Here is a 14,111-nt window from a genome sequence, read left to right as displayed (position 1 = left end):
GCGCCGTTTGATCTCGGCCGGGCTGTTTTCTGACGCATCCCACTGAATAGATAATCATTGTGTAAGTGACCGCCATCAGCCGCTCCTCTGTGTCTTCCCCTATCAGTAAACACCCCCGTGCTGAATGCACGCTATAACCATATGAACAGACTCAACTGTGTTGGAGAAAAAAATTTTTTTAAAAAGAGAGAAAGAGAGATCAAATTAGTGGCTTGGTCATAAATTGTTTTTTTTACACCAACAAAATACATAGAAAGTCTTTAGGGGAGATACCCAACAGTACAAATAAAAGGTTTAGCAGGGGAATTAGTGACTGAGTAAAGGGAACATGTGACCCCGTAGTGAGGTATCCTCAGCTTAAACACTCCTAACCTTTAAGATGGAGTGCTGCCACATCTTTCACGGTGTCACGTGTGCTTTTGCGAGAAGGATTCGCTATTTTCCTCGCATCCGACGTCCCTTTCGTGCTGCAGTGCGGTCGGTGGATTGCAGGGTTACACGTTGCCATTCTTTGAGGTCTGCACTCCGGGACACTGGAGTCGAATTGAGACATTAGCCACGAGGTGAGAGTGCTGACTCAAGAAAGCTGTGGGAGTATGTGTGTGTGTGTGTGTGTGTGTGAGGGTGTCCAGATCCCTGTTGGTCGATCAGCGTGTATAGGGGGCCTCTTCGTGTACGCCGCTCATGCCAAATTCACGACAATGCAGCTCGATCAGCCAAAACTAGCTTTTTTTTTTAAGAGCCAAAAAAGTTTATTTTCTACCGCAGCCAAGAGTATCACGTGACCGTGACCGGCCTGTCCGCTGACTTAGCCCAACCGGTCATGTGTTTCACTAACTGGAGACCTGACTGAAAGCACACCAAAAAAAGGCCCCAAAGACAAGCAGGAAGTGAGGACGCTCACAATGGAAGTGTCTGTTGATGTCTGCGTGTCGCAGAACTTCAGACGCCGACTGGACGCAACGGAAAAAATAAATATTAAACAATGACGCTTGATTTAAAAAGGACATCCTCGTCTCAGCGTCACCTCACTAGGTTTTCCGAAGCTATCGGCCACAAAATTGCGGCGTCTCTTGTTTCCGCTGTCGTGATGATTGAGTCGTTATCGTGGAACATCAGTATGGATTTTCCGTCACGTGGTATAGCGGCTGTGTGATGTGGCCGATTGCTGCGGAAAAGCCAAGTAAGTGGACCTTGTGAGGAAAGAATTTAGTCTCAAACGACTATTTCCAAGGTCAGGAATTAACCTTGAGGGTCAATTAACTTGGATAACTTTATCAAAGCTCGTCTAAATTACTTTTGGTCTGCAAACCCCCCCGTCCCCCCTCCTCCCAGCCCTTTGAGAGTCTCCAGCCATGCTCTGAGTTAAATGCTAAGGTCAGCGTGTGGTAGCATGCTCACAGTGACGACGCTAACACATTTAGCAGGTGTCATTTTTACTACGCTCATCATCCGAGCTCAGCATGCTGGAGCGGTCATATTTGCTCATTAGCGCTGAACACAAAGTACAACAAGTACCGGCGGTACTGCCAACAGTTATTTGGCCATACACCACAATATTGGACCACATGTTGGCACTAGAGGACAAGTAGAGGGGTCAATAAAGTCAGTGTGGGATTCATCCAGTCATAGTTGAGATATTTTAATCTGGGGCAAAGTATGGGTATGCCAGAGAGGGAAAAGGTGCCCTCCATTTTTAAGCACGAGTCAGCAAATTGAGCTCATAGTTATTGTTTCTTACTACATCCAGTGTGCTGGTGTCGTTGTGCGAACGCGACACTGATTCCCCACAAACTTGGTGCATCGCAGTCGGAGTCGTAGGCGCCATTACATCCTGTTCACTCATTCACATAAAGAAAAAAGACAGTGAAATGGCTGGTTCAGGTGTCAGGAGGCCCGTGTGTGTGTGTGTGTGTGTGTGTGTGTGTGTGTGTTCATATGAGGGATTGCAAACTGTTTTTGGAAACCAGTCAGTTTATTATTATTCACCATGAATTCAGTCCTTTAATTTGACCCCAAAAACCCTGCACCTTAGCTGTGATTGATGAACTGGATGGGTCATATAGGAAAGTTACATTTAAAACAGTTTCAAAGCTTTTGAACAGCACAGAAGGATATGATTATTTATCAAACACATGTTTCCGTTCCCGATAACCTCTGCTCATGTCTTCTGAGGAGGAGAACTTACCATGAACATTCATTCATCAGGTGCAGCACAGTGTTTCACCACCTGTATTGAACAGTATATGCATGTGTGTGTGTGTTTGTGCGTGTGTGTGTGTGTGTGTCTGGACATCTCTCAGTGTCTGCCTGTCAAACACACAAACCATGTGAGTGCATTTGAACTCGGCAACATCAAAGCTGCTTCATTTTCTCATTCAGGTTGACTTCGGTTGAAAAAGCTTTCAAGTCTCTCTCCGCTGCCCCCCCCCCATCCACTCCCACTCTAACGTTTCTCCGTCTGCGGGTCGGTCCGGGCATCGCGGCCTTACAAAAGTGTATCTCAGGTCACCGCTCAGGTTCAAGGAAGGATCCGTCTCTCTATGAGGCCTGGGTTCAGGTCCATCAGTGTCTCGCTGAGCCTTCACTTCCCATACAGGTGTGTGTTGCAGCTCTGCCTCTGCGGTCGCAGCGCGGCCTCGTCGCGGGGCTGGACCGCAATTTCAGTTTGAGTGAATCAAGGGCGCGCTGCTCTTCTGGAGGTGGGCGGGCTTGGCGGGGAGGGGAGGTTTGGCGCTGGCGGGTTTGGCGCCGCGAGCATCCTCTGCGAACGCCTTCCTGAGCTGCGCCACGCGGCCGCCGTACTGCGAGCTCTCTGAGGAGGGGAGAGGAAGGCAGGGTGAGTTCACCAGGATGTGTTTTCCCCGGTGAGCTAATGTCGTAACAATGCACTCGGCCCAGTGTTAATGCGCCTCCTGCGGACAGCCCCGCTCTTCCAACACAAATCACCTGTGTTCGGTGTAACTGCACTGCTGTTTTTTTACTACGTTGTCAGAGAGAGATATTGCACTCCTCTTTATTTATTTGACAGCTGACGAGTAACTTCACATACACAACATACGATCATTTCTGTGTAGATGTTGATGCATTAGTGGTAATAATCCAATCATAAAATGTAGATTATAACACTGTAAAAGGGAAACATTTACTACGGTTAAAGTTGGGTTGCAAGCCGCTCCTTCCTTCGGTGGGTGTCCCCACTAGCTCCCCGCTGTAGCTAGCTAGTGCTGCTGCTAGCTCTCCGCTAGCGCTGCTGCTAGCTCCCCGCCGGGGCTGGTCCCGCTACCTTCGGTGGTTGTCGGGGAGCTAGCAGGGAGCTAGCAGCAGTGCTAGCGGAGAGCTAGCAGCAGCACTAGCTAGCTACAGCGGGGAGCTAGCGGAGACACCCACAGAAAGGTAGTAGTGGCTTGTAACCCGACTTTTACGGCACTGTTGGTGTGCCTTGTATGTAGTAGCTATTCATTTAGTTAGTTGTATTGCAATGCAAGGTGTATTTCTACAATGTGGCAGTACTTTTACCTGTACTTACACCTAAGTAGCGTCAGTAAATGGGTCTTTGTGTTACCTGCGTCCTGTGGGTCGGCCCTCTCTGTCTCGGACAGCTGGGCCCTGAGCGGCGTCCGGTCGCCAGGGCTACTCAGACGGGGCTCGCTGAGAGGCGTCCACTCGCCGTGGTTGTCCGAGCTGCCGCTTGAGTCACTGTCGCTGTCCTCGGCGGGGTCCTTCGGGTCGTCGTCGGCGCTGCAGGAGTCCTCCTCGGACCAGCGGTCCCGCGGGGAAGCCGGCTCGTCCTGAACGGAAAAGCGGGACACAGTTTTGACGAGCGAGACTCTGACGCGCGGCTCGCCTGACCCGAAACCGACGGCAGAACACGTGCGCTCACCCCGACGACGGCGAGGGACAGCTCTTCTTTGAAGCCCAGCTGCTGGGCCTCTCTTCCCGACAGCAAGTCCACCGGCTGGATGTCGTGCATATGATCAGTGTGGACTCTGGGAAGACAAAGACGGCCATTTTCAGTCAGCCGGCCTAACCTTTGAATCACCCCCCCCCTCCTTTCAGCTAGTCATATGGCAGATAACTTCTATAATCCAATCAGGACGAGGAGACGGCTCGCTCGCTGACACTCTTTAGTTATCAAACTCAATCAGAGTTATGTCATTTGCTCAAGGAAGTAAAAGCTTTATTATGACGGGGATGTTCTGTGGTTTAGAAACGCTGAGGAAGTCCATCACGTAAAAGAGATTAAGACTCTTCTGAAAGACACTTTGAACGCACGTTCAAATTTAAAACAAGAAAATCGAACAAACAGACATTTCTTTTGCACATTCTGGATTTTGTTGCTTGACACAAGTAGTAGATTATCACTATTACTCACGAATCACTTATTAATTATTAAATATTGCTGTAGAAAGATGTGGCAGAAGGTTGCCACGGAGCCTGCGTCCATCAGTTTAATGTTATCCGTGTTTGTTTTTCTGTGTGTGTCTACCTGTTGTTCATGAGGCTCTGGAGCAGTTTGGAGGACCTGAACTCGTCCACCTCTCCGATCACAATGACGCTCACGTCTCCGTCCCGACCCAGCAGCCACCTCACATGTTTGTTATCGGCTGCTGCAGGGAGAAAAGAAGAAAAAGGAGGAGGAGGATGAAGAGGAGGAGGAGGAGGAGGAGAAAGAAGAGGAGGAGGAAGAGGAGAAGGGTCAGCTGTCTGTCTCTCAGTCTCATGAACTGCTATTCTGGCTTTCATCCAGAAGGTGGTGCTGTCCTATCAGTGTTGAGCTTGAGAAAAGCTCATCAGCATTGAGCTTAGCTGTTCCCATTCTCTCTCTCTCTCTCTCTCTCTCTCTCTCTCTCTCTCTCTCTCTTTCTCTCTCTCTCTCTCTCTCTCTCTCTCTATCAAGTGGAGAAAATTAGTGTGTCTCGCTGCAAAACACCATTCACTTATGGACCATTGGCAAAACCACGTTTAAATAATTCGGGATCATTAAAGAAGGAGAGGAAGATAGTTAATAACAGGGTTACTTGGCTCACAGAAACTGGATTCGGAAACAACCAAAATCTTGTGTATTTCTTTGTTAGACACCGCATCTTCTCTTTCACTCGCTCTTAAAATACACAGAGCATTGTAAAAGTACAACTTGTATAACAATGTAACTCATTATATCTTGCTTTTGTTTGCTTATCTTCAGGTCATAATAATCAAAAATCAATTCTTCAACTACACCCACACCTTGCACTTGTTCCCTCATCGTGATGCAGTCGGTGGAAATAACCCACCAACCCCTCCGGGGTGTTTGTTCCATGACACCTGCTAAGAAAACAGAGGTAAAAAAAAAAAAAAAAAACACCTGCCATGACATCACCGATCGTGGAGGCGTGGTGTAAAAGTTCAAATCCCCGGAGAGCTTTACAGCAGCACTTTTCCGCCAATAGGACCTCGGTGCAGATTTGCCCTTTAAAAGACGCAGTCGGCAACAGATGCCGTAGGAGTCCACGGGCACGGTCGGCTCCTGACAGGGAACCGACTACACAGAGTCCTAAGAAGCCGATGCGAACAAAGGCCGCTCTGTTTCCTCTCCGTGTTTTTTTGGGGGGGGGGGATGACTCGTGTTTGCCCACAGTCACGCAGCACATAAGGGGACATTGTGTGTGGGACGTCTCAGTCAGATGTCACCTGACCAAAAAGACCATCTCTGACATCAGTCGTGGTTCTGTCCGCACAACGCACCTGTCACGCCACACATGAAACGGAGGCCATCTTTGTGACCACACACCTCCACAAAGAGCCAGACGTGCGGCGCGGAAGCGTCGGGTTTTCATAGTTGTGTGACGTTTAACGATTGTTCTTGTCCCGACACCGGCACCGGGGACAAACACTGCAATGGGCTAACTGGATTGTATGTTGTGTAACACGAACACGCAGACGACACACACTCTCGGGTGACATGGGGCACAGATTGAGTCAACAAAGACGGTAACCTAATATGCAATTTAAAGCGCGGCGACGCCCCAAACCGCAGGGCTTACTCAATCTTATTCAGCTTTCAGCTGGGAGAACGGTTCGACAGGCGGGGATAGAGGCTGTCTGTCACACACACGCACACACACACACACACACACACACAGACACACACACACACACACACACACAGATAGGGTCTCAGTGAGTCAGACAAACACCTGAAATGGAGGAAAGGTTGGTGAGATGCGTGAGACTGGAAGGTAGAGCCCGATGGGCGAACTCTGGACTCGATCCCTTTGTGTGTAATTTAAACACATTAATCAGATTGGAAACAGGAGAGGGTGTTACTACACCGCTTGTGTGTCGTGTGCGCTCGGAGTTGAGAAGATTTCTACTCATGAATTAGTTGGGAAAGGGCCGCGCGATCTTACGACATCTGAAATATAGATAGCTAAAAACAAATGAGTGTGTGTTTGCAGACGCCTCACCGTTAGCCATCGAGAGAGAGGAACAGTAGTAATGGGGATTTGATTGTAGTTACAGAGCCGCTACTCTTCATGCAGACTTTTTTTTAGGTGTGTGCGGTACTTGTATACGGATTAAACAGGACTAGGATTAAGAAAAAAACACAGAGGTCATACATGTGACTCCCCCCCCCTAGCATACAAAGACATTTCTGACGAGCAAACAAAATCTGGGGGATTTATTATTTCAAACGGAAGATTTAAAGTTGTATTCATTTATTTCACCTACAAAGGACCAGTGTGTCGGATTAAGGAGGATCTAATGGAAGTAATCGAATATACTATTCATGTGTTTTCATTTGAGAAATAATCACATGAAACAAAACAATCAGTTGATTTCGCCATGTTTCTACAGTAGCCCAGGGGGGACAAACCAAACACTGGTTTGAGGGCGAGCCTTTTGCGTTTTTACGTTGCCTGAAGGCTTCGCATTCTCCAACCTAACCACTAGATGACACCACGTCCTCCACGCTGGTCCTTTAAATCAGCTCAGAAAGAATTTATTAAAAACGTGTCAAAGGTTGGAAAGAGGTTTTATTTTGAAAAATGACCGGATACATCCGTCTGATACGTTACCCCCCAAAGAAAATGAAGGTTCCCACTAATTCGGCGTAATGGTGAGTTGTATCTTTAGATACTTTCTAATTGCCTTTATGCCGGTCGTATCATTTTATTACTTCATTTATTATGTGTCATAAAAACATGTATTTGTTGTCTCAAAGCAATCTATTTTAAATCTGATCTGAATATGTCTGATCCAGCTCCGATACTGGAACTTGAAAACGAAAAAGGTTCAAGTTTAACATTTTTCTCATTTAAATATGAAGCTACAGCGAGTAGCTGCTTAGTTTAGCTTAGCTTAGCAAAAAGACTGGAAAAGGGGTAAAAAGCTAGCTTTGCCACAGAGACTGAAGGAAGTCAGCGCACACCCAAAGTAAATACAGTCTGGCAAATAACCCCCATAAAACAGCAACGTATTGTTTTTACGCTAAACAAATAAATCATATTAATTAGTGAGCATTAGAGGTGCATGTTATCCTCAAACAGAGCTAATAGTTAGCTGTTTCCAGTATTTATGCTAAAGCTAGGCTAGCCCACTAGAGATTCTTACGATCTAAATCTCAACAAAAAATAAATAAATCAGAAGCATGTTTCCCATCGATTGCTGCAAAGGTGACAGATGTCTCGTACCTGAAAATACTTGCATGTTGACAAAATGCCTGATTCTCGGTACAGATAATCGTTCTGTAAGTTTGTCAGGTGCCAAATTAGTTGTGACGCCTGTTTTACCGTCAAGAAATGAGAACAATGTAAGAGAAGCTATCATCTTTAATCTCCTGTCAGAGTTTTGTTACTGCTCGTCAAAACCAAAGACCACATTACCCAGAAACCCCTGATCCTTCCTGCTACTTCAGTCAGAGGTTTCCTCTTCTGCTCTACTAGGAATCCTCCTCATGCTGTTGTGTAGTGGAATGAGATGTGCGTGTCCTGTGTGTACTTCAGCGTGTCACTCTACCTTTCTTTGGCGCGTCGCCGTCGTCGCCTCCTTCCCTCTCCTCCCTCTCTTCCGTCTCCTTCTCCTCGCGCTCTCTCCAGCGGCGTACCTGCTCCTCTCTCATCTTCAGGAAGAGGATCCTCTTCTGCTCCTCGCTCAGGGCCTCCAGCACCTCGGGCTCCACCCACATGTCCTCCAGGATTTTAGCCAGCATCTTGCCTCTTCGTGCCCCACTTGTCAAAGACGGCGGTCACCCTCTTCCCTCTGTCTCTCCGTCCGGCGGGTCGAGTTTCAGCGGTGGGATACGGTCGCTCCTTTTTCTTTTTTTTCTTTTCCTGTCCCAGAGTCAGGTTCCCCTTTCTCTGGAGGACGTGGGATCGGGTGCGGTCTAAGTGCTGGAGGTCACCGGCGTCCTCTTGTCAAGTCCTCTTCCTCTGCGCTGGAGGAGGTGAAGGCACAGTGTGTCCGGATTGACTGAGCTCTGAAGGTTGCTGTTGTAGTTTTCCCACACACACAGAGAGAGAGAGAGAGAGAGAGAGAAAGAGAGAGAGAGAGAGAGAGAGAGAGAGAGAGAGAGAGAGAGAGAGAGAGAGAGAGAGAGAGATTATATCTACAGTATTGTTTAGTTACCCTCCATTCAATCCTCTTCTGGCTGGCACATCACAAAAGTCCTGAAGCAAATAAGCCACGATACCAAATGTAGTGTGTGTGTGTGTGTGTGTGTGTGTGTGTGTGTGTGTGTGTGTGTGTGTGTGTGTGTGTGTGTTCATGCAGTGTTTACTCTGCATACAGTAGGCAGAAAAAATACCTCTGTGCTTTCAAATACTGAAAGGCAAACAGGGGCAGGTTCAGTGTGTCAACACACACACACACACACAAACACACATTGGGCGTTAATGACTTGCATCCTATCTGGGGGTAACAGACTCAGATAGAGAGCTAAAAAAAGATATATATATATATAAACGACGCAGGACAAACAATGTGCTAATCTAATGATACAGATAAAGAGATTAGTCGAGATAATACAAGATATCTAATACTCTAAAAGATAATAAAATGAAATGAGAGACGTTAAAGTGAATTAAAGAGACGTTACAGTAACAGCCGGGATAATACAAGACAGCCACTAACCTCTCACACACTCACACACACACACACACACACACACACACCACTCTGTTTAGTCCTCAAGAGAAAAATGAATCCCACGAACAACCTTCACCCTGAACAGTGTGTAAACACACAGCACAAAGCAGCCTCCGCCCTGCACACACGTTTGAAAGATGTGACACGCTGCGTCGCTGAGACGGAGCCAATAGGATCTGTTTCTGTGATAACGGCTCACCAATCTGCTCTGGAGGGCGGTCCAGCGTTTACGGGTTATCGATAGAGAAGCATCAGCCGCTGCAGCTCGGAGGTGCGGCAGCGGTTGAACCCTGGCATCCCGCTAAGCCGCTAAAAAAAACAGATTTAATCTGTGGTTTTGGTGAAACCATTATTTCAGGCTGACGCAGGGCCGAACGCAACAAAAAATTGGGAAATTCGTTTTCTTCTAATCTTCTTACTCGACCAATGAAACTTTAGCCAAAACTCTGAGCCTGCTGCACTTTTTAAATCCACTTATTTTTTAATCACGTTGTCAACTCCCGCCCCCCCCACCCGGGATCACAACGTGCAACACTAAAACGCTGTGTGGGCCCAAATGCAGCCGATGACCCCCCCCTCCCATCCAGCACGGGAACAACAACAACAACCACGGGCACGGGGCGAGGAGGGGTCGCCACAATACACAGACGGCTTAACTGCCCCGATTAGTCTCTGAACCAGCATCCATTCCTTTATTAACTCTGTCCACACACAACTGTACTTCTTTATCACCCCCCCCCCCCCCCACACACACAGTGAGGCTTTTTGTGATGGGCTTGTTTTCATTCATCCCACCACAGTGTATGGAGCTGTGAGGCCCTTTAAGGCCGTGTGATTTAAAAGCGACACAAAGAAACTGGACCTGACTTGAAGACAACAACCCACACAGACGCACCAATTCATCAGTTTAAAAAAAAAAAAAAAAGAAGCCACCTGTGCAACAGCTCCTCTTACTCGCTGTGTGTACATTTAAACAATGCCTTGGCAGCGGCACAAAAACATCGTGCCAAACTATTCGCAGACGGCAACACAACGCAGGAACACAACAATCACAAGATGAGAATACAGCGGATCAACATCCACATTTTGTTGTTCAAAAAGATAGAAAAAAGGCACGCAGGTCTGGCTCTGGGCCCGGGTTCGCCTCTTCCTCCACTCACACGCAGAGCAAAGGGGGGAGAAAAAAAGAGAAGAAAGAAGAAAGGAGAGAAGAGGAGAGGAGAGGAGAGAGGCGTGTGCGCGGCATGCTGAGAGAAAAGTTTGAAAAGTCTCTCAGTGTGAGAAAACACTGGCCGGTTTCACAGCGACGAGAGGAGAGACGTGCGGAGATAAATGAGCTCAGACGGGCCGTGGAATGACAATCACAACACAGACAGGAGGGAGAGAGAGGAAGAGAGAGAGAGACAGAGAGAGAGAGAGGGGGGGAGAGAGAGCGTGAGAGAGAGAGAGCAGTGGAGGATGGGAAAGTGGACTCACTCAGTGGTCGCCAGCCGGTTGCATCTTCCAGCGCTGCTCTGAGCTCCGGCGCCTCTGTGAGAGCGGTATGATGAGTGTGTGACGTGAGCAAAGTGTGTGTGTGTTTGTGTGTGTGTGTGTGTGTGTGTGGGATCACAGCAGCCGTCAGCAGCAGTGGTATGCAGACTGAGCTGTGCTCTGCTGCATTTTGTACTGGAAAAAAAAGGAGTGGGCCGGACTGACATCACTGCATTTATCTCCTCCTTCCTTCCTCCTTTCCTTCACTTTCTTTTCTTATCTCCTCTACATTCCTGTGATGCTGTGAGGAAATAAAAAATAACAGCCGGTTAACTATTACCATGTAACAAACAGAAAGAATAAGTTCCCCCGTCTATACAGGTTGTATGTATTGCTATCACAAAGCGTGACAAAGCTCCATGTTTCTAATTTGCCCCCCTCGTGACTTTTAGCTGCGTTCAAGGACGCGAGGAGTTTAATTTCCCCTGACAGGCTGCGTACCCTTTCCACATGTAGTGGCACAGGAAATGGGATTCATTCTCAGTCTCTCTCTGTCTTAACTTGATCTAACTGAGTCGCAGCACAGCTGTGTGTTGATCCCCCACTTCTTTATTTATTTTTCTGACTCCAGGAAGTCCTGCTGGCTTTGTATGAAACAATTAATCACAACACCACATGCACAGGAAGGAATCTGGATTTCATTCCATGTGTTTGTTTTCTGTTCTTTCTTCGTCAACAGGTTGTTGACACACACACACACACACACACACACACACACACACACACACACACACACACACATCATGCCAGCAGCTCATTGTTTTTGTGGTTGCCAAATCCGATGAGGCCATCAGCTGAATGGTGTTAATGCCAGTCACATGCCCGTGTGAGTAATTATATGTATTCAGTTCGTTTGGAGATGACTCACCGGGGCTTCTGGGTAGTCACCGACCGGTCTGGGCCGTCTGGGTGTGGAACGTGATTAGTTTACCTTTACGGTAAGTTTTAGTAAATATTAAGCGCTCCCTCTCCGACCTGCTTTCAGGCTGTGTCACTGTGGGGTCATCGAGGGGTCGTAGGGAACCGACACGTGACATTAAGGTCCTGAAGGCCACACGCTGACGTCAGCGCAAGCAGAGGAAAGGGCTTGGTTCACGTGTCTTTAACGTCTGAAGGTTTGATGACAGTTTCCGAGAAGGAACTTTGACATTTTACAAATACATAGATACCTAGATCATTGTTTTTTTTTAATTGAATTGCTCGCCTGTTCAGCCAAACCTTTTATGCTCGGAGAACATTCCTGCCCACTGCAATTAGACGTCATAAAAAGTCTCCTCTGGCCAGATCCTCCTCAAATGATTCAACATCAATAAGCCGTGCACTGCTTTTGTTGTTTGTTTGTCACCACATATACTTATACACACTCCAAAGTATACTGCGTATACTGCGCATGTTTGACTGTTTAATTTTCCTAAATGCATGCGCTCTGCTGTTTGAGTTTTGTTGTATATAATGAGCATTTTTCATTCCTGATATTTGTTCTATCTTGCTTGCTAATAAGGACAAACAAATTTCCCCATTGGGATGAATAAAGTATACATTTATCCCTCTATTATATATATATATATATATATATTTTACACATTTCCCTTTAGAATGAATAATAAGTATACAGAGGCTTTTCGAGAAGTCAATTTTGGGGAAATACCAGACGAGGTAAATAGAACATTGTCAAGTTATGAAGTCAACAAACTCAGTCAGGAATGTCAGCGAGCAATCCCGTTAGCTGACGTCAGCTAACGTCAGCTAACATTAGCTAACGTCAGCTAACATGGGCCGGGCTAAAGTAATCCCTGAGCGAGATGAGCAACCTTTCCGTTTATCACTACTGAATCAAACTTTTAGAAAGAGTAATACATGTGAAGCTTTGTATTTAGTCTTAAATTAGTCTATATGTTAGCGATACAGCTACATTTTGAAATGTGTAAGAGTGAGTGTGAATATAATAAAACTTTTCGAAAGAGTAAAAAGGTTATTTATCCTTGTTGAGATTTATATTAATCTATATGTTAGCAATACGACTACATTTTAAATGCGTAAGAGTGAGAATGAATATAATAAATTGCCTTGAAAACATAACGTCTGCATGTGAAATGATAACTAACAATTGGATGATTATAAGAAAATCTTTTTCTTTTTAAATAAAAAACAAGAAAACTCATGAAAGACTTGGTTTGTTTCCGTTGCAGTGAAGTCAACAAGATGCCATCAGTTCAGTGAGATTGACCTCATTATGCAAAACAAAACCAGCCCCGCCGGATTTCCACCAAAACCGGTGTTTCATTGAAACCAGACACCCGTCTGTTTGTCCCTCAGTTTGTCTCTGGTATCAGGGCCAAAGGCTCAAGGTCTACTCACACAGACACACAAATACACACAGACCTGTTCTGCTACTCTTGTGAGGACCCTTATTTACTAAGTTTCCACTGCCTACGTCCTGGACGCTCGCTTTTAACCCCAAATCTGAATCTGAATTCAACCCCAGGTGCACCCTCGTTGCACAACTCTTGGGCCCAGCACATAACAAGTCGGTCAAAGTGAAGTCTGTTGGTTTTCACTTCCTCCTTTCCTTATCTTTAAATATTTATGATGATATGCGGCTCTTTAAAAAAAGATAAGAGGACATTATCAAAAAAAAATTAAATAATTTGCTTTCCTCCTTCCTTCTGGAATCAAGGGCAGATCAGCAAAGGGGAAAACACCATGGATGCAGGTGAAACATAAACACATAAATCATATTTCAGCAAGAGACTTTCCTTAAGATCAGAACGATGTCAGCTTTATGTATGTTTATGCACGTCGTGACTTGGCTTTATTATGTAGGTCATGAGGCTCTCGCACATAAAGGGATGTTTTTAATCGGACTTTGGACCACGCTATGTAATTCCTGCTATTAGACCGTAATGATTTGGTGTTGAGTACCAGGAAATGTGTGTCACGGTCTTTATACCTTTGTATTTCCACAGCACTACACACCTTGGGAAAGTCCCGGCAGCCATCAAGGCCTTGTCACTCTATCCGACTGCACGTGGAGCGGATGAGACGTGTGGTAACGTTCACACGTGGGAAATGTACATGAACAGCGCCCTCTGCTGGAGGAAGAGGAGACAGCAAGTCAACGAGGGTCCCAGGGTTTTTATGGCAGAAGAGCAATGAATAAAACCTGATTACTTATCGTTGAATGAGAGGATGTTTGTCCTCATAAATGAATCAGGGAAACAATTTTAACGTAATGATTACCATGTCTGAAATCAGTGTACCCAATCTTAAAAAAAAATATTTTAGCACTTGTCTTGTGAATAGTTTTCTAAATAACAAATGTTATATAAAACAATTAATGCTCTTAAAGTCTAAAAGTCTACTATTATTATTATTATTGTTCTAATCTAAAGCGTCAACTCCAACAAATTTAGTGTAAAAGACGGTTGAACTGAAACCACGTTTTGGGG

At 46.0% G+C, this 14,111-nt stretch overlaps 1 protein-coding gene across 2 annotated transcripts in view; it reads right to left on the bottom strand.

Moving 5' to 3' along the window:
- Positions 1–1,974: 1,974 nt before the first annotated feature.
- Positions 1,975–14,111, bottom strand: part of zgc:92242 (uncharacterized protein LOC436899 homolog) — a 37,298-nt gene continuing 25,161 nt past the window's right edge. Inside the window, exons 4-10 of one of the 2 annotated variants that reach the window (XM_068582838.1) lie at positions 10,606–10,903; positions 8,002–8,471; positions 5,230–5,310; positions 4,490–4,610; positions 3,884–3,989; positions 3,566–3,791; positions 1,975–2,815 (exon numbers count right to left, since the gene is read on the bottom strand). In XM_068582838.1, the coding sequence (XP_068438939.1) occupies positions 2,664–2,815; positions 3,566–3,791; positions 3,884–3,989; positions 4,490–4,610; positions 5,230–5,310; positions 8,002–8,194 (879 nt within the window). In that variant the 5' untranslated portion in view covers positions 8,195–8,471; positions 10,606–10,903 and the 3' untranslated portion in view covers positions 1,975–2,663. The remainder of the gene's footprint in view (positions 2,816–3,565; positions 3,792–3,883; positions 3,990–4,489; positions 4,611–5,229; positions 5,311–8,001; positions 8,472–10,605; positions 10,904–14,111) is intronic. The other variant, XM_068582847.1, reaches the window with a different exon arrangement.

The sequence above is a fragment of the Clinocottus analis genome, unplaced genomic scaffold, assembly GCF_023055335.1.
Source record: "Clinocottus analis isolate CAN_PGR_092001 unplaced genomic scaffold, fCliAna1.0.p SCAF_10, whole genome shotgun sequence".
Lineage (NCBI taxonomy): Eukaryota > Metazoa > Chordata > Actinopteri > Perciformes > Cottidae > Clinocottus > Clinocottus analis.
The sequence above is the reverse complement of the archived record's forward strand: the minus strand, read 5'-3'. Positions and strand labels throughout refer to the sequence as shown.